Genomic DNA, 27,350 nt, shown 5'->3' with positions numbered 1-27,350 from the left:
GATGAATGTTTAGACACTTGGTAAGTGAACTTTGCAAAGTGAAGGTTAATCAGCTCAGCAAATTCACATCTTCGTGTGATCACCACCACCAAGTACCAATCTCAAATTTATTTAGGTCTCGTTTTTCATAAGTAGTTGTTGGAAACTCTTTTTTTTGTATTTAGCTTGGCTTGGTGGGGGGGATCGTTCCTTCCCTCATTCACACTGTGTTGGCACAAGGGTGAGGACGCTGAGCAAGAAAGACGTGTGCCACTGCCCTCTATGAGCTTAAAGTCTGTTCAAAAAAATCAGACCTAATGAGTCGTTACAACGTGTGACGGACAGTTGTGTGGGTGGTTGGTAATGAAAAAGGACGCGTCAGGGGAAGCTTCCAGAATTAAGATACGTTTCTTTACTTTCCTCTTTCCAGAAGTGGCATGTTCCTGAGAGGAACTCTTGAAGTTTCACACCGCCTGGTGTTCCTACTGATAACCTCTGTTCTTTATGCAGGAGGTGGTGGAAGATGAGGATGATGATTTTTTGAAAGGTGAAGTTGGGATCACTCCAAGCTCCTTTGACGCGCATTTCCGAAGTCCCTCGAGCAGTGTGGGCTCCCCTCCCGTGTTATACCTGCCGGACCAGTCCCCTGTGGTCGCAAGGGTTTGTGATTGAGACGGGCATTCCTCCCTATCATGCCCGTCAGCACCAGGGCTCACCCTGTTCGGACTAGAGTGAGGACATGCCTCAGGCATCTGACTTGCAAAGTAGACCTACTCTGCCGGCCGAACGGACGTGGTTTTTTTCTTTTTTACTCCCCTCCAGACAAGGAAAAGACTGGATATCATGTGCAATATTTTAGAATGGAGTTGATGATAAATGTTGAGGACTTGGCTGTTTAATGTATATTTTATTTCTGTTAACAGCTTTCGGACATCATTGTGAAATTTCTAATACTGGCAATAGCCTATTTTAACCAATTGCATTTTTCATATAGGTTTTGTCTGAGCCGTAGTCATAGACTGTATTGATCTGATTTCTTTTCAGTGAAAAAATGCTCTATGTAGACGCTGTTCGGTGTCTTTAAAATGATTTACTTTGGACACATTGTTGCCCCTCAGCGGGAACTGGATCTGTGTGTTGGGATTTCAGTGGGGAGTGGGGGGGACGGGAGGAAGGTGCGGAGGGGGCCAGAGCTGGTCCCTGATACTGGAAGTTGGAGCTGTCAGAGAAGATCCCCAGGGACTTTGGAGACCAATGAAATCCTAGAGAGAAGTGATGGAGGATTTAGGGAAACAGACGCAGACAAATCATACACTCGAGTTTAAAAATGGATTTAAAAGAAACACAGAGTTTGGGGGAAGTGGAATTCCCGTGCACGGAGAGTGCGGTTGGACTTTGATAAAACGCAGCACCTGACATTTTACCCTGGGGTTCCCAGGAGCTATTAGAATGGAAACTACTCATTTTTAGTGCAATGTTACTTGGATTTTTTCTTCTTTTTTCCTTTTTCTTTTTTTTTAAACTAGAATCAGTTGGTCATTTTGAGAATTTCTCTGTGCTAATGGGGTGGGGAAAGGGGGGTTTGGGTCATCTGGTGGGATGGTTTCGCTAGCAGCAATAGACCAAGGTCCCAGCTCTGGCTTCTGTCTCCTGGCTCTTCGTACTGTGGATTTCAGCTCAGTGAGATCTTCCTCTGGGGAGGCTCTTTTTGTACTTTTATAACTAAACACTGAGAGGGAGGAGTCGACACAACCTCACTTTATGACACGTGTGCAAACACTGCTAGATTCATTTTGTAGCTAATGCATATTTTAGCTTCATTCCTTATTTGTGAGCTTTTTTGTTACTTGTGAAAATGGACATCTCTAAACATATTTATTTTTCTGCCACTTTTCCTATTATTTAAAGCAAGCGATATTTTCTTGATCACAAATATTTTGTAATGAAATACTTTCTCTTTCCTAGGGCTTTGTATGCTCTTGTATAATTATATTGATGGCAATGTAGAGTAAATATGTTTTTGGAAAACAAATTTTTATGGGTTTCAAAAGTTTTGGATATTGCAGATTTTCTTTTTTGGTGACTTGGTGGAAAGTGTTTCGAGAACCTTTGGGTTCTCTGTTCCTTTAACTGTTGGCAAAATGGTGGGGTTTTTGTACCCTGGGTAGATGAGTACATGAAAGTGTGTCCCTATAAGGTAACAGTAAGTGGGCCTTTGTGGGTTGAAAAGTGCTAATGTAGTTAAGGCTACCTTTGTAAACAAATCTGTTTAATTTCAAAGGAGTTGGAGGGAAAAGATGTTGTGGAAATAAAACAATGGCATGGTTAATCTGGACCTTTGGTTCTTACACCAGTAAAGGAGTCAAGGAAGGTACCCCAATAAAGAGGCTTCTAACACTGATGTCGTGGTTTCTGTGCTTTTTACTGATCTCTGTTAAAGCTCTGTGAGAAACTGCAGCTGAGCCCTTACTCCGTCAGAGGCAGAAGTCACGCCACAGCGGCTGCGGGTGCTGGGGACGAGAGCGACTTCCAGGAGCAGCCAAGTGTCAGGGACTCTGTGGGCACACCCAGCCACTAGAGTCCCCCAGGCCTGAAAGGGTTCCAGCAGAACAAACACTTATTTGAAAAATGCACATGCTTTAAAGGAACATCAAGGGGGGGGGGGCGGGATTGGGAAATTTCCTTGGGAATTCTAGAAAAAGGATTTTCTATTCCTCTTATTGAAAAGTAGGCCTTCATTCGGGGTCAGAGTTCCAAGGTCTGTCCTGTTGTCTGTCTGCTGTGGTTGGCTCTTCCTTAATGAGAAGTGGTGAATTAGCAAGTGTGAAAGGGCCAGGGACTTCTCAAGTGTCACGGATAACACAATCGGTGTTTCTCTAGCCAGCTGTGTGACCTTGAACAAGTCTGAGCTCCACTAGGAGCTGTAAGGTGGACGTAACTATTACCGACCATAGGGTTGTGAGGATTCAGTGAAAATGCATGGAAAGGCAGTAGCTGTTGGGCTGCCTCGTGAGAAGGTAGTTAAGCAGGAAGTACTTCCATGGCAGCGTCTTTCCGAGGCAAGGGTAACGTTCACTCCATCCACACCGGTTGCCTCCTTGGTACCGGCTGAAGAGATCTCACCTGGAGAGAAGCAGCCGGTGTTTGCCACCTGCCAGGCATTGCTTCTTAGTTTTGGTCCTAGAATCCCCCTGGGAGCTTTGAAAAATGAAGGCGGTGGAATTCAGATGTCACTGCAGTGTTTGCTCCCTGAGGCGGCTGTTCATCTCACCGCTAGTTTCGTAAAGTTGCCTTCTGGTTACCGTAATGTGGAGTTGGGTCTGTTTAAGGAGTATTTCCAAATTTCATAACAGAGAGCCCCTAGGTGAGAGGCCTCGCACCCAGATAACCCGTCCTCAGTAGGGACTAGATGGTATCTTGTTGATCTTCATTCCCAGGGTTCTGAGCCCATCAGTGCGGGCCTCCTGGACGCCAAAGCAGCAAGTGCTACTGAGGGTTTCTGCGTGTGTGGGGCTAGCCAGCTTTCAGCTCTATTTTCGCAGTTCAACGTTCATTGTTACTGAACACAGTCCTGTGGAGGAGCACAGCAGCTTCTGCAACTCAGGTAACCTGCTCAAGGTCACGACAAGAAGTAGTAGAGCCGTGATCTTGACTCGAGACGGTCAGATCCCGGAACCCACACTCCCGCCAGGCTGGCCGGCCCGCGAACCGAGCCAAGCAGGGCGCCAGGAGCTGAGGCCCCGCCTTTCCTGGGCGTCCACGCTTTCGGGACTACATTTCCCAGCGCCCCCTGCGGAGGGGGCCGGTCGCGGGCCGCCCCCTCCCGCTTGGACTACATCTCCCACAGGGCCGTGCGGCCCCGCCCTCGGTTTCCCCAGCCGCTCCGGGATGCACCGCCCCCTGCCCCGTGGGACTCCAGTTCCCGGCGGCGCCCGCGGGGGGCGGGGCGGGGCGCGGCGGGGCGGCCCGGGGGCGGGGGCCGCGGGCGGCCCGGGGCTGGGGAGGCCGCCGCCTCCCTGGGCCTGCCGGGGCGGCCGCCTCCGCGATGCCGCTGCTCGTCGAAGGGCGGCGAGTGCGGCTGCCGCAGTCCGCCGGGGACCTCGTGCGAGCCCACCCGCCTCTGGAGGTGAGCGGGGCCCGGGCCGGGGGCAGGGGGGCTTCGAGGCGGGCCCGAGGGACCGCGGCGGGCGGGCCCGACCCCCCTCGCCCCGCCGCCTCCAGCCGCGCTCCCGGAGGCAGAGTTGAAACTTGGCGCAGCGGAGCGGCCGGCGGCACGTCGGGAGCCCCGGCCGCCGGCCGCGACTCTCTGCCCCGGCTCGGGGCGTCGGTGCGGCTTTCCCCTCCCTGGGACGTTCGAGGGCGTCCGCCGAGGCCGGGCGAGGGGCCGGCGGCCCAGAGAGGTCAGGCGACTTGCCCGAGGTCGCACAGCACGCGGGTCGGAGGGCGCCCGGGGACTCCGCGACCGGGGGCAGGCCGGCCCCCACCCCCAGCCGGGCTCGGCCGCTGGAGGCCAACCGGGCAGCGCCCCTGCGCGCCGGCAGTCGTGGGGGAGCGGCTCCTCCCGGCGGGGCTGCGGCCAGGGGCATCCGGCTGCTCCCCCGGGCTCCTTCCTCCCCACCCCCCACCCCCCTCCGACCCCAGGCTTAGCGCCCCCGGGTATTTTTAGCCAGAAGGACGGGCCCTGCTTTTCCCCCAGCTGAGCCTCGTCGAGGACCACGCCCTGATGGAAGGGTTCGGTGTTGTTTCGTCTTCCTGCTTTTGTCCTCAGCTAGTTGTCCCTGAACCCTCAGTCCACGCTTAGGCAGAGAAAGGGGTTCTTAATGCAAACAAGAAACGGGTCCAGGTCCGGTTGAGGGGGAATCCGTCAGCTCGTGGACTGGAGTCAGTTCGTTCGTCCTGAGCTGCTGCTGTCTGTCGGGCACCGGGTGCGCGTGTGTGTCCTACAATCAGGGCCGAATGCTTCCCCGCCGACCGAGAGGGGCTGGTCTTAATCACAGAGAGGCTCGGACGCCCTGGGCTGCTAAGTGCCCTACAGGAAGAATGCCGGTTTTCCCTCTGAGAGGTGAGGCACGGGAGCTTGACATAGCCCCGGGGGCTCGCGGAAGGTCGCTTTGGGGTTTCCTGTTCTCCGTTGCACACTTTGGAATTATTTTGTTTGCCTACTTGTGTCGATCTGTCCCCCCACCACCCCCACCCCCCGAAGTGGGCTTCCTGAACAGTGTGTGTCTGTTACTGCTCCGTGTCCTCCGAGCCTAGGGCAGTCTCTGGTCACGAATCTGCACTTTGTAAATACTGGTTATATCCATGAGTGAACAGAGGAACCCCGAGAATGACCCCAAGGATGGGGAGTAGCGGGGGAAAGGGAAGACTCCGTGGTTCCCAGCCTGCAGGTGAAGGAAACAGCTGTGATGTTAGCACCTGGGGTCCGAGCGGACACTGGGCCCTGTGCGAAGCGTTTTCCTGGGGCTGCATCGCTGTTACTCGTTAACTGTTACGAAGTCAGAGTAGGACTCACCAAGGGGAAAATCTTTCAGCTGCCTCCAGAATTTAGGTGACACTCTTTTTATGTTTCTCTGAGAATCTGTGATAAAAGGTCAGAAAAATGAGAGTCCCAAGCGTCAGGCTCGGTGGGGAGTCCGGCCCGGCCTGTGTAGGGGGGACGGGGGCAGCGCGCATTCCAGGAAACTGGGGGTGCTCACCGGCCTTTGCAGCAGTCTTGGGGAAGAAGGATGGGCGCAGGGGGAGGAGGGTGAGGGCATTCTAGCTGAGCTGCGTGGGCAGGAGGGGAAGCGCCCCGAGGGCGGCTGGACTGGCCAGGGCAGAGGGCGTGAGCGGACGCCAGGGAGGTGGGCGGTCCCGGGTCAGGAGGCGTTTTCGGTGGATCTTTCAAAGAATAAGCAGTGGGGGGAGAGGCGAGCTTTCATTAAGTTTTCTGTAACAAGTAGCCTGTCCCCTTTGTCAGAACATATAAATGTCAAGAGGACCACAAGCACAACCACAAACCACGGCGTCCTGGTACCCGTCTCGACAGAGGGTTTTCTTTATATACGAGGGATGTGCTTCTGAAAGTGAGCGCAAACTGCATATTCTGGTCGGTGATGTGTCTTTTTCATGGAACGATGTGGCCTGTGCCGCGGTGGCAGTTAGAAGCCGGTCCCCAGCCAGGCCCGGCACAGAGCAGCCGCCGCCCCCGTCCCTGGAACTCGGGGACTGGGCCCCACCTGTGGAAGCAGGTGCTCTCGCTAGGCCTGTTTTAGAGATGAGCCCATTTGAGAGACGAGCCCTTAGAGGTACACACAGGTGGAGTGAGTTGCCCAGAGTCCCGAGTCCTAGAAGTGGCGAAGCCGGCGTGGGGACCCTGGTGGCCTGCCTTTGGCTCTAACACGGCTCTGCTCAGTGTGGACCCCGACTCTCCCCACTATTTGGGGCTACTTAGGTGCCATTACCATGTAAGACAATGGAAAGCTCCGTTCCTCAGCCACACTGGCCATGTTTCAGGTGCTCGACAGCCGGGTGTGGCTGGTGGCTACTCTGTGAGGCAGGGCCGGTCTAGGTCATGGTCCGCACCCCAGAACATTCCTTCAGGGCGTGCGCTCTTTGAGCCTTTGCTTTTACCCAGTCCCCCCCGGGGCTCCGTAACCGGTGCCCCCCAGCACCTTGCTAAGTGTGGTGCCGTAGGATTCCGTGACATGAACGCACCGTAACTTAGTTTCTGCCTCTGCAGGATGTTTCCAAGTCTCCTGCGTTACCGACATTCACAGAGCTCAGTTTTCCCCCGCCTGTTATGGTTCCCACCCGTGAAATTGCTGGACTCGAAGGGTTTCCGAGCAGAAAAGGGGTGTGACGGAGCCACGTTCAGAACTGACGTAGGGACGCCGGCAGCCATCGGGGAGGGTAGTGTGGGTGGCGAGGGGGACCTCGGGGTCAGGGAAACAGGCAGGCAGGGGACAGCCCCCTAGTTAATCCTCACGCGGGCTAAGGAGCAGACGGCATCATTCCCTGCTCCCCAGGGCAGGAGAATTTGCAGGAAGAATGGACAGACTCCAGGAGTAGGGTAAGGGGACACTGGGTCATTCTGTGACTGGCCAGGACCGGGGTCAGCAAACTGCAGCCCCCGGCCTGATGCTGTGTCTGCACAGCCTGTGAGCCACGAGTGGCTTTTACATTTTTAAATGGTGTGGGAGGAGGTGGAAATCCAAAGAGGCGTATTTCGTGACCTGTGAAATGACAAGTTAATTCAGATTGCGGTGTTGTCCATCAGTAGAATCTTCTGGGTTCACGGCGCCCGCCCGGTTGTTTATATGTTGTCTCTGCTGCTCTCGGGCTGCACGGTGCTTGCAAGACGAGACCACACCAGCAGAGCCCAAAATAGTTCCTCTCGGGCCCTTTTCAGAGAAAAGTTCGCTGAGCCCTGGCTTCAGCGAGCCGCGAAGGCACAGGAGTTGGGAAGTGAGAGGCTGCCGGGCCGGGGGCTCCGTAGGGATCTGAGTGTCCAGAGGGCGTCGGAGGTCCAGAGGACGGGGCTCCTTCATTCCGGGACGGGGCGGGAGGTCACCAAGGAGCTGTGGGTGTTTTTCCACAGTGGGGACGTGTGGCTAAACTTTTTCCTAAAATTGGGAAAAACCAGAACAACATGTTCTTTTCGCTTTGTGGCAGCATCTCGTCTTTTTTTTTTTTTTTTTCTTTTTAAGGATTTTATTTATTTGACACAGAGAGAGACAAGTAGGCAGGATGGTGGCAGGCAGAGGGAGAGGGAGAAGCAGGCTCCCCGCTAAGAAAGGCGCCCGATGCGGGACTCGATCCCAGGACTCTGCGATAGAGACCTGAGCCGAAGGCAGAGGTTTAATGACGGAGCCTCTCAGGGGCCCGGGCATCGTCTGTTCTGATAATGAGTTTATGCTCCTGTCTGTCGGGGAAAGAGGAGCCTGCGGGGCAAGAGGTGGGGGGCTGGGACGATGTGATTTCTGGTCTTGACTTTGCTTTCGGGCGGTGACCCCTCGTGAAGGTGGCCTGCACCCTCCTTCCCGCAGCCCCGAAAGAATAAAGCCAGGGGTGTGTGTGCAAGGAATACCGGAGAGGAAACGCTGCGCTCTCCCGGCTCTTGCTCCTGGGCTCCTTCTGGTTGGTTCCACGGAGGAGCCGCTGTCCTGTTCACAGCTGCCTTGCTTCCACTTAATGCAAGTTTGCCAGAAGAGACCAAGGTGTAACTAATCCAGCTGATCGTGGTTAGTGAGTGAGTTCATTTGTTTTTACATCTTGTGTTCTACGAAAGTCTGCAAGCAGCAGCCCGGGTGAGCCCCAGCCAGGAGACAAGCCTGTGAGACCCGCAGGCTCTGCTGCAGGCCGCACGCTGCGCGCACCCGTCTGCCCACTGAGATGGGGACTTGTTCCCTTGCTTGTCGCGAGTAGGAAGGAAGTAACGGCACAGCCCGTGTGTCCTATAATGATCGCAGTGTATGTCCACCTGATGCCTTTGAAAAACTTCAGATGTTTTCATTAAAGAATTGAATGCCTGTGGGGTTTTTAAAAAAAAAAATTTTTTTTTTTTTTAAAGATTTTATTCATTCTACAGAGAGAGACCGAGAAGGAACACAAGCAGAAGGAGTGGGAGGGAGAGAAGCAGCCTTTCCACTGAGCAGGGAGCCCGACACGGGGCTCGATCCCAGGACCCTGAGATCATGACCTGAGCCAAAGGCAGAGGCTTAACGACTGAGCCCCCACAGTGCCCCTAATTACTATTTTTAAAAATGTGTTTTTAGGCTTAGAGTCTAATAAGAGTATTGAACCTCTAACTCCAGTGTAACTGCCGTCCTGGGGATAGGTTCCCTTCGGGCGCGCCGTCTGGGATCCTGCACTCGCACGCACGGGTCTGTGGCAGAATTCAGGCTCATGTTCAAGGAGAGGAAGTCCTGACACCTGATGGTACCCCGGCCTTTCCGCGGGGTGGTGAACTTCCGGCCGCTCATTTCTGGTTTTCTGCATCGGTAGGGACCCCACCCGAGAGCATCTGCAGAACTGAGCTTCCTGGGTGTAGCGGCCCCTGAGCCCTGCCGTAGAACTGGCACATTTAAGAGCTTTTATGTTTTGGGTTTTTTTTTTTTTTTTTAAATATTTTCGCATGTTGTCCATGTACATCGCCGAGCCACCTTCCTCTGTAGTCCCCGGTGTTGCTGGCCGCCCGGGGGTCGTGAGCCGCGTGGGGAGGTGTGTGTTTGGGGTGCATACTCAGTGCGGGGGTCCCACAGTGGGAGGGCCAGACTCGGGACGGGGACAGTCCTAGCCTCCCTCCCACAAGGGCTGTGGCTGCAGAGCCGGCTGGGGCGCTCGCCCGGACCCCCCGATTCCCTGCCCAGTGCCAGAGCTGGGCAGAGTCTCTTGCTCCCGAGTTAGGTCTCGTATTGTAGGTTCATCAAAGCCCAGAACCGCACCGTTCCTCCGCCTTGTCCCCTGCAACAGCCGCCGCTGCCCTGTGAGCCTGGCCCGTCCTCTGCGCAGTGCCCACGCGCCGAGCCCTGCCAGCCCTCGCTGGGTACTCAGCCCTACTAATTGCCATCACGATTTTATTTTATTTTTTTTTTCTTAATTAAACAGGAAAGAGCCAGACTTCTCAGAGGTCAGTCTGTTCAACAAGTGGGACCCCAGGGCCTTCTGTATGTTCAGCAAAGAGAGCTGGCAGTGACCTCCCCAAAGGATGGTAGGTTAGGAAGCAGTGAATTGGGCGTTACCCCCCAAGGCTACTGGATATTTTATTTTCTTTCTTTTTCAAACAGGCTCCATCTCCATTCTGGGTTCTGATGATGCCACCACTTGTCACATCGTGGTCCTGAGGCACACAGGTAGGGCGAGAGGCGCGAAGGGAACCGTTGCTGAAAGCGGCCGCCCACGTGGGGCCATCAGAGCCCGTGCCCGAGTGTCCCCGGGTCCCCTCCGAAGCCCAGCCCCACTCCCCTTCTCTGGAGTCTGCACGGCATCTCCCGGGGCCCCGGTCGGGAGGCTCCGCGGGCAGCAGGTGTTTCTGTTCCTCCTCCGTCCAGGCTGCCCCGAGGGATGCGGTCCGGAGAGACCGGAGCAGGTGCGCTGTGCGTCCAGGGTTCTCAGTGGGGATAACCCGAGTCATTCCTCCCTTCTCTCCAGGTAACGGGGCCACCTGCTTGACCCACTGCGACGGAACGGACACCAGAGCGGAGGTGCCCTTGATAATGAGCTCCATAAAGTCCTTCTCCGATCACGCCCAGTGTGGAAGGTGAGCTCCACGCCTGTCCATCCTGCGCAGTCGGGAGCTCGGGAGCTGTGCGCTGTAGTATGGAGGGGCCGGCCAAGCAGGTCACGGCCATGGCCGGCTTGCTCCAGGGAAGCATAGCTGGCACAGCGCCGGGCCCTCATCTGTGGTTGTGGGGTGACGGGTACAGGCTGACGGTCCCGAAGGTCTGACTTGGAACCTCCAGCGGTCTCCTCGCTCCTGTGCTTTTAGAGGTTCACCTGTCGGACGTCGCTCTGTTAGACCCCAGATGCCGTTTCCCTGGGTTCATTCATTGACCCCAGATGCCGTTTCCCTGGGTTCATTCATTCATTCGTGGTTCATTCATTCATTCGTTCGTTTGCTCTCAGCCATTTGGCAGGGACTTCCTCCCAGCCAGAACCCGTCCCCAGGCCACAGCCACAACCACAATAGACAGAAGCTGCCCGGGGCGCTCACATGCTAAGGCGGGGGTGGGGGGTGGGGGGTTGCGGTGTGCCGCGGGCAGCCCCATGGGCTGGTGCGCACCCGGAAGGGCTGGAGGCCGCCCAGGCAGGGAAGCTCGGCCGGGGTTTCCTTCGTGGCAGCCAGGCCAGGCCGGCTTCAGGGGCCGGTGAGCCGTGCAGCCAGTGCCTGATTTCCCTGGGCCCTGGGCCCCACCGGCAGGAGGCATCCTTGTGCGGTTCTGGAACTGTCCGTGCGCTGGCCGGGGTGCAGCAGGGCACCCTGGCAGGCGAACCCAGAGTCCCCAGGCCAGCCCCGTGGATGCCTCGGCTCCTCTCGCTGGCTTGCGTTTGTGGGGGCCCCTTGATGCGTGTCCTGGTGCTGGCGACGTGGCCAGTTCAGGTTCCGACCTCAGGAAGGTTTCGTTGGTCCTGGAAAGCGCTGGCCCGCGCTGGCCCTCACTGTCCTGGGCTGCGGACAGATTAGCAGACGAGGGCGGGGAACACGGTGTCCAGCAGGGGAGCGGGGCGTTTCCAGCCACGGGGCTCCTCAGGGCTCGGCTGTGCTCGTGTGCGCGGGGACCGTCCTAGGGAGGGTCACCCCAAGAGTGGCATGGTGTCCCCAGCTTGGAAAAGCTGGTGTACTGGGTACACACATGGCTTTAGGAACAGCCCCGTTTCCTTCTGGAAATGGAAGTGCTACTCCCTCCTTCCGGGTGAGGTGGACGGGACATAGTGCGGTGAGGGCCCCCCACAGTCCCCGCAGCAGCTGCCGCCTCCCCTCCCCAGCCCTGCACCCTCTCGGGCTGAGTGTGTTAAGAGGTTTCTGGAAGCACCTGGCGCTGGGTGGGTGAAAGTGTGAGGCAGTCCTGTCCCTGCAGAGCTCGGCGTCTTGTGGGCAGACGCAGCTCCCCTCGGCCATCAGGGCCCCTGGGCGGGGTCCCCAGAGGCTCGCGCAGCCCTGGCAGCCACACCCGTTTCCCCCAGTGCCGCCCAGACGTGTCCTCCCTGCGCCACGGCCCGGACGCGGCCCGGAGGAAGCACTGTTGTAGAGCGAGGCTTCGTGGACGCGGAGAGCTGAGATCCCAAGCACACCCAGGGTCCCCGTGGCTGTCGTGCGGGCCTCTGACCACCGTCCCGTCTCTTTGCCAGGCTGGAGGTGCACCTCGTGGGAGGCTTCAGTGACGACAGGCAGTTGTCACAAAAACTTACTCATCAGCTTCTTAGTAAGTGCCGCGCTTTCTCCCCAGCTCTGATCAAAGTCTGCACCCCCTGTAGCTTGGGTGAAGTCCTCATTCGTGCCACACCCCTGGGGGGGGGGTCCCCGCAGCTTGGAGCCCTGGGCATGGCCCTGCTGGGACTCGTGCAGAACAGAGCTAAGTTTTCCGGGGCGGAGGGGCCTGAGCTGAGATTTCCTGGGCACCAGCGGTCGGCACCGTGCAAAATAGTCGGCACTGAACTCTGTGAAGATAGAACCCCGCTCTGGGCAGGAACGTCCGTCTTCATCTGCAGAATATTAAAACCAACGATGCCACTGTAGTCCTACTAAAGTCGCATGAAAAAAAGCCCCGCTCTGTCCCCGTGCTCACGCGCAGGGGACCAGATGCTGCTACAAGCTGCGGGCGAAGCGACCTGGCCCCGGGGCTTCAGTGTGTAGGTTTCACGTCCTTGGACGCAGTAATTCCCACCTGGGACTCTAAGAAAATCATCTGTGTTGTGCATAGAGCTTTAGGCCTAAAGATGGGCAGTAAGAACATTCTTTACGTTAGGAAGCAGTTAAATGTCCACGAGTAAATAGTTAAGGAGCCACTAAGCAAGACTCAGGATTACCTGGCAGGCAGATGCAAACAGTCGGGACACAAAGTTGCTCCCAGTCCCGCAGCCCCCGGTGTGGGCTCAGCAGGGCACGGGCGGTAAGGAAAGGCACGCGCTGGGATTGTGGCCGTTAATAACCCACGTACTCCTTACACTTGCCTGTATTTTCCTTTTATTTATTTTTTACAGTGATAAGCCTTTTTTAAAGACTGTTGATCGGGACAGAATTTACTTAATAGTAAAGAGCTTACGAGTCCGCCGTCCCCCCACTGCCCTCACCAGGGGGTCGAGAGGGGATGGCCCAGTCGGTTTCCTTTGGGCCCGAGGCTGGGAACAGGCCTGTCACTCGGCAGGTGGGGCGCGGTGGCTTCAGTCGGGGGGAATCGGGCCTCTGCAGACAGGCCAGGTTGTGGCTGGAAGGTTGGACAGGCATGGCGGCATGGCTCGGTGGCTGCTGTCCCTCCGGCCCTGTCCCGCCTCGCTCAGCCTGTGCTGCTAACCGAGAACTCTCGTTGTAGGTGAATTTGACAGACAGGAGGAGGACGTTCACTTAGTGACGTTATGTGTGACAGGTGAGTTCTGCCATCCTCCCCAAGACGGGTGCCCTCCCCCTAAAATAAGACTCTGCACGAGCACCTCGGTCACGGGAGATGGCCCGGCAGCGCTTCGCTGACGCGTGCCCCACTGGTGTCCTGTGCGGCCACGACCACCCCCAGCGCCACCTCCTGACCCTGACCCTCCTGACCCTGACCCCACCTTCAGGGCCACTCCCTCTCTTTCCTGGGGCTTTCCAGAGGCTTCTCCAGCTCCTGGGAAGGAGCAGCAGCCACCACGCGCGGCAGACGGCGGAGGGGGTGGCGTGCCGGGAGGATCCAACTGGGGATGGGGCTTGCGGACCCCGGCCCCACGGCTCAGGGGCTTGGCAGCGACACAGGAGAACCGTCCCTTGCATGTTCTGCTTTTTTTCCCCTTTCTGTGGTGTGGGCTCCTCCGTGGCTTTGATTATGGAACATGAAAGCAACTGTTGAGTATTTCTTAGACATTAAATCTTGAACTTTTTTTTGTTGTTGTTAGAATTAAATGACCGGGAAGAAAATGAAAACCACTTTCCAATCATTTACGGCATCGGTAAGTAGTAGGTTTCACCGAGGGTCAGAGGCCAGTCCCGCGCTGGCGGGAGCACGTGGTGAGCCCGCGGGGGCCCCGTTTCGGTTCCTGTCCTGGCTCCTCTGTGGGCCCCACGGGGGGTCCCGGGCAAGGAGCGCGCCTTCTCTGACCTCTGTCTACGAAACCAAGAATGTCCACACCCTGAGGCCATGAAGGACAAACAAGGGAGCCGGTGGGAGGCAGACCCGGTGGCAGTGGTAACGGGGCTCCCAGCAACGGGGGCCTTTGCCTCTCCCACCGATAAGCGACCTCGTAAGGTCTGGTTGTGAACAAAGTTCCTCCTAAGGAAGGTGTAAAGCTCTCCCGGCTCCAGAGAAGCCGGAACACAAACACCGGATCTGGCCACGATCCCAGGCCACACTTGTGCCCCGGGCCAAGCAGGGGGGTCGGCCACGTGCACGCCGGGAGGAAGGGCAGGCTGCTGGGGGCGCCGCGCAGCCACCCTGGGTTGGGAGCACAGTCTCCCCGCGGCTGGCCCAGGCCCCAGCGGTGCACGCGGCGGGCTCGGCTGGAAGGCCGTGGTGTCCCTCTCCACAAAGGGGGCCGCTGGAGACCGCTCACAATGGAAATGGAACAAGAGGACTCTCCTCTCTCGGGGAGACTCTGCACTGTTACATGTGTTGGAAATGTAAGATCACGCGAACTTTCCATTTGCATCTTAAGTCAAGGAAAATGTTGTTTGTCCCCCGCAGCCGTGAACATCAAGACGGCGGAGATTTACCGAGCATCCTTCCCAGACCGGGGCCCGGAGGAGGCGCTGCGGGCTGCCCGGGCTTTAACAGGAGGACCAGTGAGTGTGAAATCATCTTTGTGTTAAGGGGTTCGGGGAAGAAAGGGCATCGCACTCCAAAGTCTCAAGTTTTATAGACCTTAGAAGTGAACACTTCATGGGAGTTTCTTTAAAGCTATGAAATGATCAGGGGTCACCTCTCTCCCCTCCACACACAACACGGACGAGTGAGGAATGGTTTTAGGTTGCAGGCGCTCGGCCTCGAAGGGGCACAGGGAGGGAACGTGCGCGCCCAGCATCCGGTGCAGCGAGAACGAACCCCTTGTTGTTGGTGCAGCCTTGGCCTACACACGACTCACGAGGAAAGGAGAGCCGGGCAGCGGGGAGCGGTCCCTGCCGAGCTCCCTGCCTCTGCACCTCGGCAGCCACACACGTGTGGACCACGTCCACACGAATCCACAGGTGGATTCGCCCACCAGAATCATCAGGTCACTTTCCACAAGTCTGATCACCAGGGATGCTTTGTAATACTAATACCTTAATTTTGAAGGAAAAAGAGCCACCCCAGCCTTACATGTCATTTAAAAAATGCCTGAAGGGTTCTCTGGCCCCTTCCTGGGGTGAGACCAGCCCGCGCAGTCACAGCCCGCGAAGGGATGTGCGCGCTGACAAGGTGGGGACGTCCTCCTGGGACACGTGTGGGTTCAGAGCGCGCTCTGGTCAGCCCGCACACGGCTGGGAGACGACTCCTGCGCTCTGTCTGGCCGCACCATGGCCTGGGCTCCGCTAACACCTGCACCCAGTCCAGTCTCAGAGCCCAAGCCCGACGGCTGCCGGTTAGAGGCCCCGCCCCGGCAGCTGCGGGGCTCAGGGCCCGGTGGCCGGCAGACACGCACTTGAACGCGGCGCTCTCTCGCTGCCTTCGATTGGGCGGCGGGTGGCCTGTGCGACCTGCTTCTGCGTGGCCGGGTCCGCAGCTGCTCCCCGCAGTGCCGTGGGCCACTGCAGGCCAAGTGCCTGTACCTCTGGGCCTCAGGTTTTCACCCCAAGTGGGAAAAACGTGGTCTTCCTAGAGGACTGTTTCTGGGACTGAAGGAGATTCTGCGTGTTACTCACCCAGGGCCGGAGTAGCTTCTGTGAGACATTTTCGAGAAGCTTGTCCTCCGGGTAACCGCGGGGCTGTGGGCCTACCCTGGGCTGGCTTTACTGGCGGGCTCTGAGAAGCGGGGAGCACGCCTCACGTTCTGCCCCTGAAATGTCGTCTTAGATGATTAGTATCTACGATGCAGAGACCGAACAGCTGCGTCTGGGGCCGTACTCCTGGGTGCCCTTCCCGCACGCCGACTTCTGGCTGCAGCAAGACGACAAGCAGATACTAGAGGTGAACATTTACGGGCTGGGTAAATCTCCGCCCGCTGGTTTCTTCATCTGTAAGGAAGAAAAGGTGCTTAGAGCAGAGCTGCTCGGCTCGCAGTGGGCAGCGGTTATTTCTAGGCTGCGGTCGGCAGATCCCGTTGAACTTCTAGGTCAGCGGGGAAGTCACGTCCCAGCCGGGCATCTGCATGGGTCGGGAGGAGGAGGAAGCCAACCTCCTTGCCCCATTGGCGCGGGACCCCTCCCGTCTGGTCACTCTGCAGTGGCTCGATGCTCGGTGACCTGAGTGTCCAGGTCCGGGTTTCAGAACGTGGAGATCCTGCAACGGCTCCATCAGGAAAGGGATAGAAAGGGAACAGCCAGCTTGTTCCTCTCTCTCATACGCACAATCTTATCTTTCCAGAACCTTTCCACTTCGCCTCTGGCTGAGCCGCCCCACTTTGTGGCACATATTAGGTCTACCTTGATGTTTTTAAAAAAACACCCATCTCCCACCAGCGCACTGTTTCCTGGAAACAAGGCTCTGCTCTACAAAAAGAACGAAGGTGGCTTGTGGGAAAAGATCTCCTCTCCCGGAAGCTGAACACGGGGTCACCAAAGAAAGCAACTTGCCGGCCTGACGGACCACCGCGGGGCCTGCAAAGAACACGCATCCGAGTCTCCATCTGCCGCGTCCTAGGTCTCCCTCCTTACTGTCCCTTCAAATGACTTTCAAAATAAAATCTTATTTTGGCAAAGGTATTTGTTACAGGGGTTACTTTCTGCTTCTCGGAAGCTAACCTCCAGCCTCTCCTTTTTGGTAACAAGGGCACCAGAGGAGCCGCCTGCCTCGTGACTCTACAAGCAGTCGTCTCAGATGCGCAGTGAGTGCCTCTCCTGCTACGTCAGGGAGTAAAGGAAAAACGGTAAGTTTGTTTAAAAAACAGCATTTAAAATGCACTAAAATTCTCTGAAAATTGATGCATCTCACAGAGGGGTTTTGTGGCCCCCCAAATGTTTTAGAAGCGTCATTTTCAAAGCTGGTATCCTACTTCTAGATGAATGCTAGGTTCAGAATCTGGTCGTCTGCTCTGCAGTATAATCAAAATAATCTCCTAGGAGATTGTATTTAATGAGAGCTACACAAAGCCACTGAAGTCTGTTCTGTCAGGTGTAAGGTCATTAAAATGCCCCAACTGTGATATATGCCAGTCATACCTGTAGAGACCTTTAGCTTCTGAAAAGGCAGGCACGGGGTCTGATCAATGACTGTGTACAAACTGAACTCACTGGTAACAATTTCAAGAACGTTTATTGAAACCAACATTCAAATAGTGTCTTAAGGGTGAAATTCTGTTTCAGCAAAACCAATTTAACAATTCCAAATATATATAAAAACGTTTAAAAATTAATCTTGTTAAAGGTGATAATTTCCCCTTTCCCCATTTTATCTGCTATACTTCATTGCACCAAATAAACAGGGAAGACTAATCATCTGTACCCCCCCCCCCAAAAAAAAACCATGTTGACAAGTGCCAAATGTCAGAGATCACATCCAATCAGAGTCTAAGTATAGGCTTAATACGGTGTAACTAAGGCTTCCAACAGGACAGTCCACAAGCCCAGTGTGAATCCCCACTACCTTGAGGCGGCCGTAGCCTGACTTGGCCGGCCTGAAGGCACAGGGGCCGTTACCTAGGATAAATGAAGAGGCGCGGTAATTCTGGAGAAGTAGAAACGGGCAGTAATTAAGGGCTTACTTCTAGTTATTTCCGCAGTGGTCTGGCTTGCCTAGTCTGGGCGAGGGGACGTCGCTGGTTCTTGTTTCTGAGCTGGGCCCAAAGAGGTGAGTTGCTAGTGGGGAGAAGCCACAGAAGCTCCCATGTCAACCGGGTCAAAGATCTACTTGTTCTAGAATTGGAACTTAGTTCACATTGGTTAAGAGAAGCATCTCTATCAGGTTTTCAGATATTAAACGTAGAAATGAGCACAGCCTGCACCTGTGTGCCAATTTAAAAGCTTTACCCATATTTAAAAATATACATATATATGGTCAAGAGTTTTACAGTTACTCTTCATAGATAGTCCTTTAATGTGTTTACAAATAGTACATAAAGGGAGAAATGACCTGCGGCGGGGGGCTCCCGGCCCCCACAGCCCCGGGGAAGCAGCAGTGGGCACAGGAGGCCCAGGCTCGGGCTCGCTTACTATCCCACGGAATCCGTCTCTGTCGAGCCGAATCCGCACCCGCCGAGCGCCCGCCCCGCCCGCTGTCCCCCGCACTGGGTGGCGCGAGCCCAGCGCGCTCTAACGAAAGCAGCCTCAGCGGAGAGGTACACGTAACCGCATATAGCGTCTTACACTTGGGTCTAGAAAGGCGAGCGCGAGTGTTCCAAGGGGTGGGCACTTGAGCTCTAAGTGTTGTGAATCAAAGTGTTTATGTAACGGGGGAAACCGGTGCAAACTACAGCCGGGCAGACAGAAGCGACAGGAGCTGCTCCACAGACCCATGCAATGAGACCATCAACTGCCCTTCTAGAAAGTCTGGCTTTCAGGCACAGATGTGTGCAAAAATGCCAGTTCCGCACAAACAACAGTCATTTCTCTCGCATTAGCACGTGGCACGGTTCACATTGTCAGTAGAACTTCTTCCCTGAAACGATACTACAGTCTCCAAGCACAACACTGACTTTTATCTTAAGCTCTCCGGTTCTTCTACCTGCAGACGGTCGTCTTCCGGGCGCTGGGCCCCGCTCCGGAGGGCACCCGTCTGCTCGGCGTCCTGCGGGGCGCGAGTGCTGGGAGGGGGCTCGGGGCCGCCGGGCTCTGCGGTGTCGGGCTCGGGCGCGCCGCTCAGCTGCTCCGCCTTCTCCAGGTCCTCACTGTGGCTGACCGAGCTGGTCTCGCTCAGAGCGTCGGAACCTCTCAGGGACCTCCTGAAAGGCTTCTGGCCTAAAGAAAGTCATGGACCGCGCTGAAAGCTCCTGGCGCGCTCCCAGAGCAGCCCTGCGATCCCCAGCCCGGATGCCCCGGAGGGAGGAGGTGAGGAATGGGCAGGAAGCCAGTGTGGCTCAGGCCGGTTGACACCAGGTTAGACACGATGCCAGACCTCGGGACCCTACCGCCCCGTGAGGCGCTACAGAGAAATTTCTCCAAGTTAAAGCTCCAAGCAACTGCCAAAGTTAAAATGAAGCGAGTCTTAAGAAAAACAGGACTTTGGGTGAAAGCACCAAGAAAACAGAAGGATGCAGGTAGCACGGAGCAGGAAAAGCCCCCGGACGTGAAGGTCTACGTTCCCCAGAGGAACCGCCAGTTCCCAGGGTTCATCCGCCCCCGGGAGACGTCCCGTACCTGGAAGTCTCTGCTTTGTGCGTGTGCCCGTGGGGGTCTGCGGGGGTGTGACGCCTGTGCCTTGTACTTTGTAGACATAGGTGTGTTCCGTGGACTCCAGGGAGCCTGCCGAGGAGAAAGCGGTAAGCGCGTGCCACCCGGGGAGCTGACCCAGGCAGTCTCGTTCCCCGAGAAGCTTCCTCCGGCCCTGCAGCCTCGCTCAGACCAGCAGAGCCTTTGGGTCTCCAGAAACGCACTGGGAACTGGATAAGGCCCCGCAGGAGGGGGAGGGGTCCCCATCCTAAACCTCCCCAGGGATCCTGCACCGCTGGGACGGTCCTCGGCCGGCAGGGTGGCAAGAGCATGCCTGGGGGTCCACATGCACGTGGGGAAGGCGATTGGGCCACAAGGAACAGACACCTTGCTGATGGCTGAGGCCTGGCATGTCAATCCGATTATGGCCCGAGGACACCCTCATTTCCTAGGGAGGGACCTCAGGCTGAGGGCACTGTTCCCCCACCAGAACAAGAAAGGAAGAGAGCGACAGCGGGACATCCTTCCCGGCAACTGCTACTACTTGCTGGCTGCCGGCTGTGAAGTAAGCTGGCCCGGGCTCCAGACTACGACCTTCTCGTCTCCCGAGAAGCTGGGGCCAAGCACGCAGACTGCGGGAAGCACTCGGCTAAGCGCCAAGCCACGGGCGCTGCGTGGAGGACGTGGCGGGCCGGGGAAGCACGTTCCCACAGGATGGTGGGGGTCTGCTCTCATGTCGCCGCGGCCAGGGGGCCGGAGAGGAAGACAACACCGTAGTGTCCCCGGGGCAGATGCGTCCTGGCTTCTGGGACCAGTTCCTGGCACAGACCCAGCGCCAAGCTCGGGCGGTGTGTGCACCGGGCTCCTCCACTTGAGTGGGGCATCCCAGGAACCAGGATAAAACTCGCAAAATCAGTGAGACCTGGGATGATGTTGGTCAGTCCTACCTGCTGTTAAGTTAAAGGTTCTTCCCTTCTGTGAAGCTTGTACCGGAGAAAACCAGTTGAGCACAGACCCCACGACGGGGATCTGCCGCAGCACCCCCTGCAAAACACACGCGCGGCTGCTCACGGCCATCCCGCGGGTGCGGGCGGCCCCGGCGCGGCGGCAGCTGGGGGGTCAGTCTCAGGCTCACCTCTTCCAGAAGCCGCTCCTCGTTTGCCTTCTGCAGCTGAACCTGGGCTTCCTGGATCCCTTTTCGAACCACCTCTGTCATGTTTTCTAGAAGCTGTGTTAGGACCAAGAAAGACTTTACTTGTCCAAGATTTCTGAAGATTTTGTTTAAAGAGAGAAAGAGTGAGTGAGAGAGAGAGTGTGTGTGTGTGTGTGCACACGTGCTCGCACAAGTGTGGGGAGGAGCAGAGGGAGAGAGAATCCCAAGCAGACTTTGTGCTTAGCCCAGAGCCCAGTGTGGGACTCGATCCCATGACCCTGAGATCATGACTTGAGCCAAAATCAAGAGTGAGACACCCGGCCAACTGAGCCACCCAGTCACCCCAGCTGTCGAAGCTTGCCTGAGACCTAGAACTATTACCACAGCACAGGCGACATTTTTCAGAAGTGTAGTAGTAAATGAAATCTTGCACTTTTAAGTGTCAGGATAGAAAGTAAAATAGTAAATTAAACAGAAGAGGATAAAATGCCTGGATAAGGTAAGACACACGTTGGTGGCCAGCCTCCTCTGTCAGGAAAGGGACGAGAGAAATGTGATCTGTGTCCCCCCGCCAGAAAACAGACACGCGGCTCAGCACTCACGGAACGGAATTGGAAGTGACAGAGTGAGTCTAGAAAAACCTTTAGGAAGTCTGCCCGCGACTGAAGAGAGCCGGCTCCTCAGCTCACAGCCAGCCTCCTCTCCCCTCCCTAGCGGGAGTGGCCTGCGCACATGCTTTGGTTTCCTCAGAGCCATCTTGCCTTAGTTCCTTTTCTCTGCTTCTAAGGGATCTCTACTGACTCAAGTACCTGGTCTGCGGAACATCCGTGAGGTCTATAGTCTGGTCTCCTTAACAGTTGGCCAAAAGAAGGTCTCTTACTGGCAGGAAGTTCTGCTGTGAGAAACATGCGCCTCACGGAGCCCCCGGAACAGCTACGCTCGGGAAGTCTCCCCTCACCCTGTCAGACAGGGGTGACTCTGTCTTCCGAACGCTCTGCGACCCCAGCTTCTCCCCCACGGCACCTACTGCCTCGCCTGGCTTTGCGGTTCTCGGCCTCCCAGCTGTGAGCCCACCCGGGGCAGGGGCTGTGTCCCGTTCCCATGGGCTTCTGGGTTCCGGGCGCAAGGCTTAGCTCAGAGGAAGCCTTCACACACTTTTCAGGAACAAACAGGTATTTCTGAGGGGAGCGGCTTCCTTCGGGACCTCCGCTAGCTGCCTCGAGAGAACCCAGAAAAGGACTGAGACGCGGATTAGTCTTACAGACCCGTGAGTTCTCCTCAATTTCTCGGGCTGTGACCGCAATGGTCTCTACCAGTTCCGAAATATCCACATCGTCACTCGCCATGCCAATGTAGATGCAGCTCTTCATGCTTTTGTACTCAGGGCCTGCGGGAAGATACAACCGACCGACTCGGTTCCCCCGTCCTGGGTCACAAGACCGTCCGGGGCCCAGTTTCCTGTACGACGGCACGACCAGGCACAAAGGAGCCTCCCTCCCCGGGCGAGAAAAGTGCTAATGGGGACACGGGATGTCCGGACAGGCTGTGGGAGCAGGAGGGAGCCAGCCCACCCTAGAAAGAACTAAACCAGCATTTCCTCCCAGGAAACAGAGCCCAAAGTCCCTTAACCAGTCAGAAAATGGCCTTCCGAAGTTCAGAGTTGACTTATAAAAATAGTAGTTACCCATTTTAAATGTAAGGTCGGATTCCAGTTCATTTAACTTTTTCAGGAGTGCAGCATGGATTTTTTCGCCTTCTGGATCTAACTTCAAACTGCTCTTGTCATCGTTAGCATGTTCGTACCTACAGACGAGATCAAGTGACAGTATTTCAGTCTGAAAGATCAGACGCCTCTTCACACACAGGACTGCGAGGGGTCTAAGCTCTGGCTGTTTCCAGGAAGGTGAGACACTGGGCCAAGGAGCCTCGGAGTGTCTTAGGGTCAGACACTGTCAAGAACATGGCAAGGAAGGCCCAAGTCTCCAGTCCGTGAAACTTGAGAGGCCAGGTCTGGAAGCCTCGTTTGTAGCAGAAGCAGGGAGTGTCCCGGAAGGGACAACCATGTGCACCAAGCGACGGAGGGCAGAGCCGTGTGCTTGGCCGATGAGCTGGTCCCTGGTCTTAGTGATCTGTGGCTCCCTGTACCCCGTGGGAGTAACCATGAGCTGTGCACTTATAAGCACCCCCCACCCCCAGTCACCTGTGAGCTGGCACAGAAAATACAGGGATCGCTATTTTACTGAGGGCAAGGGCGGCCACGCTGCGCTGCGCTGGGCTTTTCTAAGCGTCCAAAGGGTCTCACTCAATTTCTAAGAGATGCGTACGCTGTGCCCATGCAGAGCCGGTCCACAAAATGACACACCCACGGTCTCTGTACGGCCAATTGGGACGAACACGTACCTGACAACCCCTATTCCAGGCCAGTTCGGGTCATCGACGTGCAGGAGACCTGCTGTGGCTGTCACCTCCTGCTTGAACTCCTCCCGCAGCTGCAGTGTGCAGGTCAGGACGGGCAGCTTGCTCTGCACGCAGGCCACGAGCTGATCCACGTCCTCCCCCCGCGTGCCTAAAACTGAAACCGTCCCCAAAGAGCTCAAGAAATGTGTAAGAACATGGAGGAAAACAGAGGGCAGGGCTCCCCTCTCACTGTTCGGGAATTTGGCAGCTACGGGGACATCTGGTTAGCAGGAGCTAAAGCAGTAGAAAGGGGGAAAAAAAAGGCTACCAAGCCCCTCTGGAGAGAGTGGGCGTTGGAAACGGACACAGCCCGCTCCTGCAGGTTAGGACACGGAAGACAGAGTGAGCCCCGGCGCCACCCATAGTGACATTGGACAGAGAAATCAGATTTTTCTCACGGACTCAGAGCATGTCACGAACAACGTACGACACGCTAGAAAGGCCGAGGCAAGCACATGGCTGTCGCCGCACACGAGCACCATGGGAGGGAGGATTCTGGCAGGGGTGTGCAGGAGGCAGGAGAGCGGGCTGACCACAGCTCCCAGGACAGCCTGACGCCCCCACGGCTGCAGGACCCGACATCACTACCCCCGCATGCGACTCAGACGGGGCAAGGGATCCCACTGAGCCTCCGTAGTGCTGCCCCGGTGTCCTCGGCTCGCTCCACTGGGTTTACAGACTAAGCCTGTGGGGCTCAGGCCCCACACAGCAGGTACAGAAGCCACCGCAGACAAGGCCACTAGCCGTCTTCACGGCAGGCTTTTCTCTGCAGGACAAACGCCCGCACCCCAATACTTTGAGGCTTTAGATCAAGTATCTTTCCAAAAATGTTTAAAATATCTGATAAAGAAAAAATCAAAGATTTTCAGAAAATCTTTTAAATCATCTCAGAAAACAGAATCATCACAGTTTTTAATGCATCTGTCAGCGATTTCTCAGTCCCGTGACCGGAGGCGGCCCCACCTCCGGCCCCCCCAGGGCAGGCGGCATCCCAGATGGGCGCGGGTCTGCACGGGAGGCCCCTCGCTGTGGCGCCCACGTGTGTGAAACGGCCAAGACGGGAGCGCGCCCAGGACGGTCCATCGTGGGAGCCCACGTACCTGCAGCCGTCTAAAACAGCGGCTCTGTGCAAACCGCCTGGGGAGCTCTGAGGCCACAGCCATGGCCTCTGCCCCACAGACCCGCATCTCAGCAGGCAGGGCAGCCCCGGGGTCCGCAGCTCCACGATGCAGACTGAGCACCACGCAGGAGCCAGCAAAGGGCCCCAAGACACCAAAACACAGGGAGACTCGAGAGACTGGAGAAGGCTATTTCTGAGAAGTTACTCTGGAAAACTCATCTACCTATGCGTAGCGCAAAGGCAAAGAAAAAGCCCCTTCGAAGGCAGAGCAGAGTACCCCACAGAACAGCAAACGAAGCCACAGCCCAGACTTGAACACACAGCTCACCGCCGCTCCCAGAACCAGCGCGGGCAACCCCCAGAGACCCGTTACCTGCCGCAGTCATCAAAGGGCTGAACCGGATGCACACGCCCTCCACTTCCAGGTCCATGACCGTGAGGCCGCTCGTGGGCACCAGTTGTCTGAGCTGCTCTCCTAGCTGCAGGGACAAGGGCACAGTGATGAGGCTCCCCCAGGGAGGGACCCGCCGGTCTCCCCACCCTCACCCACGCTCACCCCCCAGCCCCAGGCCCGGAGGCTCCCTGGGGCAAGGCCCCCGAATTCTTTTGATTCTCTTTGAATACGTGTGGCCACTTCATTTAAACGGATTAAAAGTTCTACACTTTTTGTTGCTAAAAAATACAACTTCAGTGTAGAAAAATCTAGGAAATACAGGCAAGATAAAAGAATAAAATAAAAATTACCCACAGCACACCGCTGAGAAGCACCCACTGCTCAGGTCTGATAGACCCATCCGGGTGTCTTTTTTCTGTTGCCATAAAACACGACATTCTATGTACTGGGCAGTAACCTGCAGCCTTTCATGTAAGCTACGATGACCATTTCCTTTCTGCCATAAACACCCAGCGACATGGCTTTTAATGGCTATTCTGCCTGTCGTCGTATGAATGGATCCGGACTCATCAAAGCCCCCAGGTGGGGCCTGACCCCGTTACACCACATGGCTGTGGTGGACACCCTGACACTGTTCAGAAACATTCCTTACACACAAATCCGGGAAGCACAATTTCTGCATCGAATGGCAGCAGGAGCACAATGTCCTCGGTCTGTGCTGTCCGATGGCCAGGTGCTGGGGTGCGTCTGGCTCACAAGCCCTCTGACACCGCTACAGACGCTCACAAGGCCCAGGCGGCCGCCCCACAGTCCCCGGATGGCATGTGGTTTCGAGCCGTCCTCAGCGGCCGAGAAATGGTCAGCCGAGGGAATCACGCTGGAAGGCCCCGCCCGAAGTTACGTGGCCCGGGGACCGGTGATCCAAGGAAGAGCCTTGGAGGGAAGCCCTGGGCCTCCATGGGAGCGTCCCTCTGGGGTCTGACTTCCCCGTCGTTAGCAGTGAGCACGCGCGCCCCCACCCGGGCTGGAGAAGAAAGGGTACCGGACCGCGGGTCTTACCCAGCGATTCAGGGCATCACAGCAGTGTCTTTCCCGGCCGACTGCTGAAGGTGCCGCGCTGGGCATGGAGACAGTTCTGGGCACTGGATCTGACACGGGAGCACAGGGGAGTCACCTTCTAGAAACACAGCGCTATATGCACCCCTCAAACCCTACTTCACTGAGCTCCCAACATGAGCCCAGGGAGAAGTTGCAAACATTACAGAAACTAAAATGTGTAGCTCGTGATAAATGAGTAAACAAAACATGGTCATCCTCCAAAAGGAAGGAGGTTCTCTCACAAGCTCAACAGGGATGACCTTGAGGACATTCCACTAAGTGAAACAAGCCGGTTACAAAGACGCATGCCGTAGGACTCCAGTGACAGGAGGTTCCCACAAGTCAAACTCAGACGGTGGATGGGGGTCGCGAGGGGCTGGGAGGGCGGCCGGACATGGGGAGTTAGCGCGCAATGAGTGTGGAGCTTCCGTTTGTAAGACGTCAATGTTCTGGAGAGCTGCTGGACAGCGACGTGCGTACATTTAACCCCAGTGGACTGTACACATAAGATGGTAAACTTTTCCTTTTACCATAATTAAAATTTTTTGAAAATGTGTATCAGGGGGTTTTAAGCTTCCACATTTTTTTCCTCATGAAAAATATAATGCTTGAATATAGTCTCACAAATAGAATTCTTAATTTCATTTAAGAAGTCTTTCTTTCCGGACGCCTGGGTGGCTCGGTCGGTTAAGTGTCCACCTTCAGCTTGGGTCATGTTCCCACGGCCCTGGGATCAAGTCCCACATCAGGCTCCTTGCTCAGTGGGTAACCTTCTCCCTCTGCCTGCTGCTCCCTCTGCTTGTTCTAACAAATAAATAAAATTAACCTTAAAAAATGGAAGAAAGAAAGAAGTCCTTCTTTCAAGGAACCTTGAGAGGAAATGAAAGTCTAACACTTTAAGTCACCAACTAGTCTTATCAGCCACTGTGTGAGGTAAATCAGAGAACCCCAGAGGACCCAGAGTGGGCCTCACAACAAAAATGATCTCCTTCCATCTAAATGGTCTGTGTGCCTGTTCGTACCAGGTGCTGTGCTGAGCACGTGGGATATAAGGCAGACAAGGCTTCTGTCATCCTGCTGTTTCTATTCTATTGAAAAACACCATAAAGAAAAAAATTAAATCACCATATTCTGTTGCTGGTGGGAAGAAAGAAGGTAGGGACTCTGATATAGTCACCTAAGACAGGACAGACACGGAAGGCCTCTTCGAGGAGGCTGTACATTCTGGAGACCTGAATGAAGACAGGGAGCCAGCCAGAAGGCTGAAGGGCAATGTGCTTGAAGCAAAGGGAACAGCAGTTGCAAAGGTCTTGCTCTAGGACAGAACAGAATGTTCTAGAAATTCAAGACCAATCTGACTATAGCACAGTGATCAAGATGAGAGGTGGCCTAAAGGAGACAGCAAAGGGTAGACCCCACAGGCCTCACAAGGTACAGAGCTTGGACTTAATTCAACAGAAACAGTAAGATGCTGAAGGGTCTGGGCAGTGACCAAGCACCATGGGACTGCCACATCCATCACCACCCACTCTGCGGGTTCTGTGGCTGTCCAGAGGACACGTAACTGTGCCCTGCGCTAGGATGGTGGCACTTGGGCAGCCTTTAAATATAGCCTCATGTTATTCCCAATCTCAACTGCCCATGTCTTTAATGTATGTTTACCCTGTATTTTAAAGTACTTACCAAATAAACTACGATAAGCACAAAAAAACAAGATTCGAGGGCCCTACTTCAGATACTCACATTCACGGTATCTAAGTGTGTATCCAGATCTCTATTCTCAAGAGACTCTGACCCATTCATTCTAGCTCTAGTCTAGGGACTAGCATTTGGAAACCACTGCTTTGATCATAGGAAACGATCAACAAAATGCTAAGGCATTTAGGCCTGGAGTTTTTGTGAGGTGGTGCTTTGTTGTTGTTTTCCCACTGAGTGAGTGCAAACACAGGCGAGAGCGGGGTGGGGTCGGGGGGGACAGGAGAGGGAGAGACCTCAAGCAGGCTCTACACCCAAGGTGGAGATCACGACCTGAGCCCAAATC

General features: G+C 55.7%; 3 protein-coding genes across 11 annotated transcripts in view; 2 read left to right on the top strand and 1 right to left on the bottom strand.

Annotated features, from left to right (window-relative positions):
• The window catches only part of RRN3 (RRN3 homolog, RNA polymerase I transcription factor), a 30,161-nt gene extending 27,781 nt beyond the window's left edge, over window positions 1-2,380 (top strand). For both annotated transcript variants that reach the window (XM_082715013.1, XM_082715014.1), the window contains exon 18: window positions 490-2,380. In XM_082715013.1, the coding sequence (XP_082571139.1) occupies window positions 490-651 (162 nt within the window). In that variant the 3' untranslated portion in view covers window positions 652-2,380. The remainder of the gene's footprint in view (window positions 1-489) is intronic.
• Window positions 2,381-3,942: 1,562 nt separating this feature from the next.
• On the top strand, window positions 3,943-17,227 carry NTAN1 (N-terminal asparagine amidase). Of its 2 annotated transcripts, XM_082715021.1 has the most exons (10): window positions 3,943-4,105; window positions 9,571-9,673; window positions 9,750-9,815; window positions 10,114-10,222; window positions 11,812-11,885; window positions 12,993-13,046; window positions 13,549-13,602; window positions 14,334-14,431; window positions 15,639-15,752; window positions 16,149-17,227. In XM_082715021.1, exons 1-10 carry the CDS (start codon window positions 4,025-4,027, stop codon window positions 16,326-16,328), a joined length of 933 nt encoding a protein of 310 aa, XP_082571147.1. In that variant the 5' UTR covers window positions 3,943-4,024; the 3' UTR covers window positions 16,329-17,227. The 2 variants fall into 2 exon arrangements, with proteins under 2 accessions (XP_082571147.1, XP_082571148.1); XM_082715022.1 differs by lacking the exon at window positions 9,571-9,673 and having other exon boundaries at window positions 3,945-4,105.
• PDXDC1 (pyridoxal dependent decarboxylase domain containing 1) overlaps window positions 17,018-27,350 on the bottom strand; it is a 51,895-nt gene continuing 41,562 nt past the window's right edge. For all 7 annotated transcript variants that reach the window (XM_082715010.1, XM_082715007.1, XM_082715006.1 and 4 more), the window contains exons 15-23: window positions 25,271-25,359; window positions 24,191-24,296; window positions 22,641-22,812; window positions 21,925-22,043; window positions 21,506-21,627; window positions 20,223-20,315; window positions 20,035-20,131; window positions 19,076-19,180; window positions 17,018-18,676 (exon numbers count right to left, since the gene is read on the bottom strand). In XM_082715010.1, the coding sequence (XP_082571136.1) occupies window positions 18,417-18,676; window positions 19,076-19,180; window positions 20,035-20,131; window positions 20,223-20,315; window positions 21,506-21,627; window positions 21,925-22,043; window positions 22,641-22,812; window positions 24,191-24,296; window positions 25,271-25,359 (1,163 nt within the window). In that variant the 3' untranslated portion in view covers window positions 17,018-18,416. The remainder of the gene's footprint in view (window positions 18,677-19,075; window positions 19,181-20,034; window positions 20,132-20,222; window positions 20,316-21,505; window positions 21,628-21,924; window positions 22,044-22,640; window positions 22,813-24,190; window positions 24,297-25,270; window positions 25,360-27,350) is intronic.

The sequence above is a fragment of the Mustela nivalis genome (assembly GCF_964662115.1).
Source record: "Mustela nivalis genome assembly, chromosome: 19".
NCBI lineage: Eukaryota > Metazoa > Chordata > Mammalia > Carnivora > Mustelidae > Mustela > Mustela nivalis.
Note: the sequence above shows the minus strand (reverse complement) of the source record. Positions and strands in the feature narration are given on the sequence as shown.

Excerpts from the sequence above, each read along its gene's own strand:
- NTAN1 (XM_082715021.1), top strand. The coding sequence starts at position 4,025 with ATGCCGCTGCTCGTCGAAGGGCGGCGAGTGCGGCTGCCGCAGTCCGCC. Across the intron at positions 4,106-9,570 it reads GAGCCCACCCGCCTCTGGAG|GAAAGAGCCAGACTTCTCAG; the intron begins GTGAGCGGGGCC and ends TTAATTAAACAG. Across the intron at positions 10,223-11,811 it reads GATCACGCCCAGTGTGGAAG|GCTGGAGGTGCACCTCGTGG; the intron begins GTGAGCTCCACG and ends TCTCTTTGCCAG.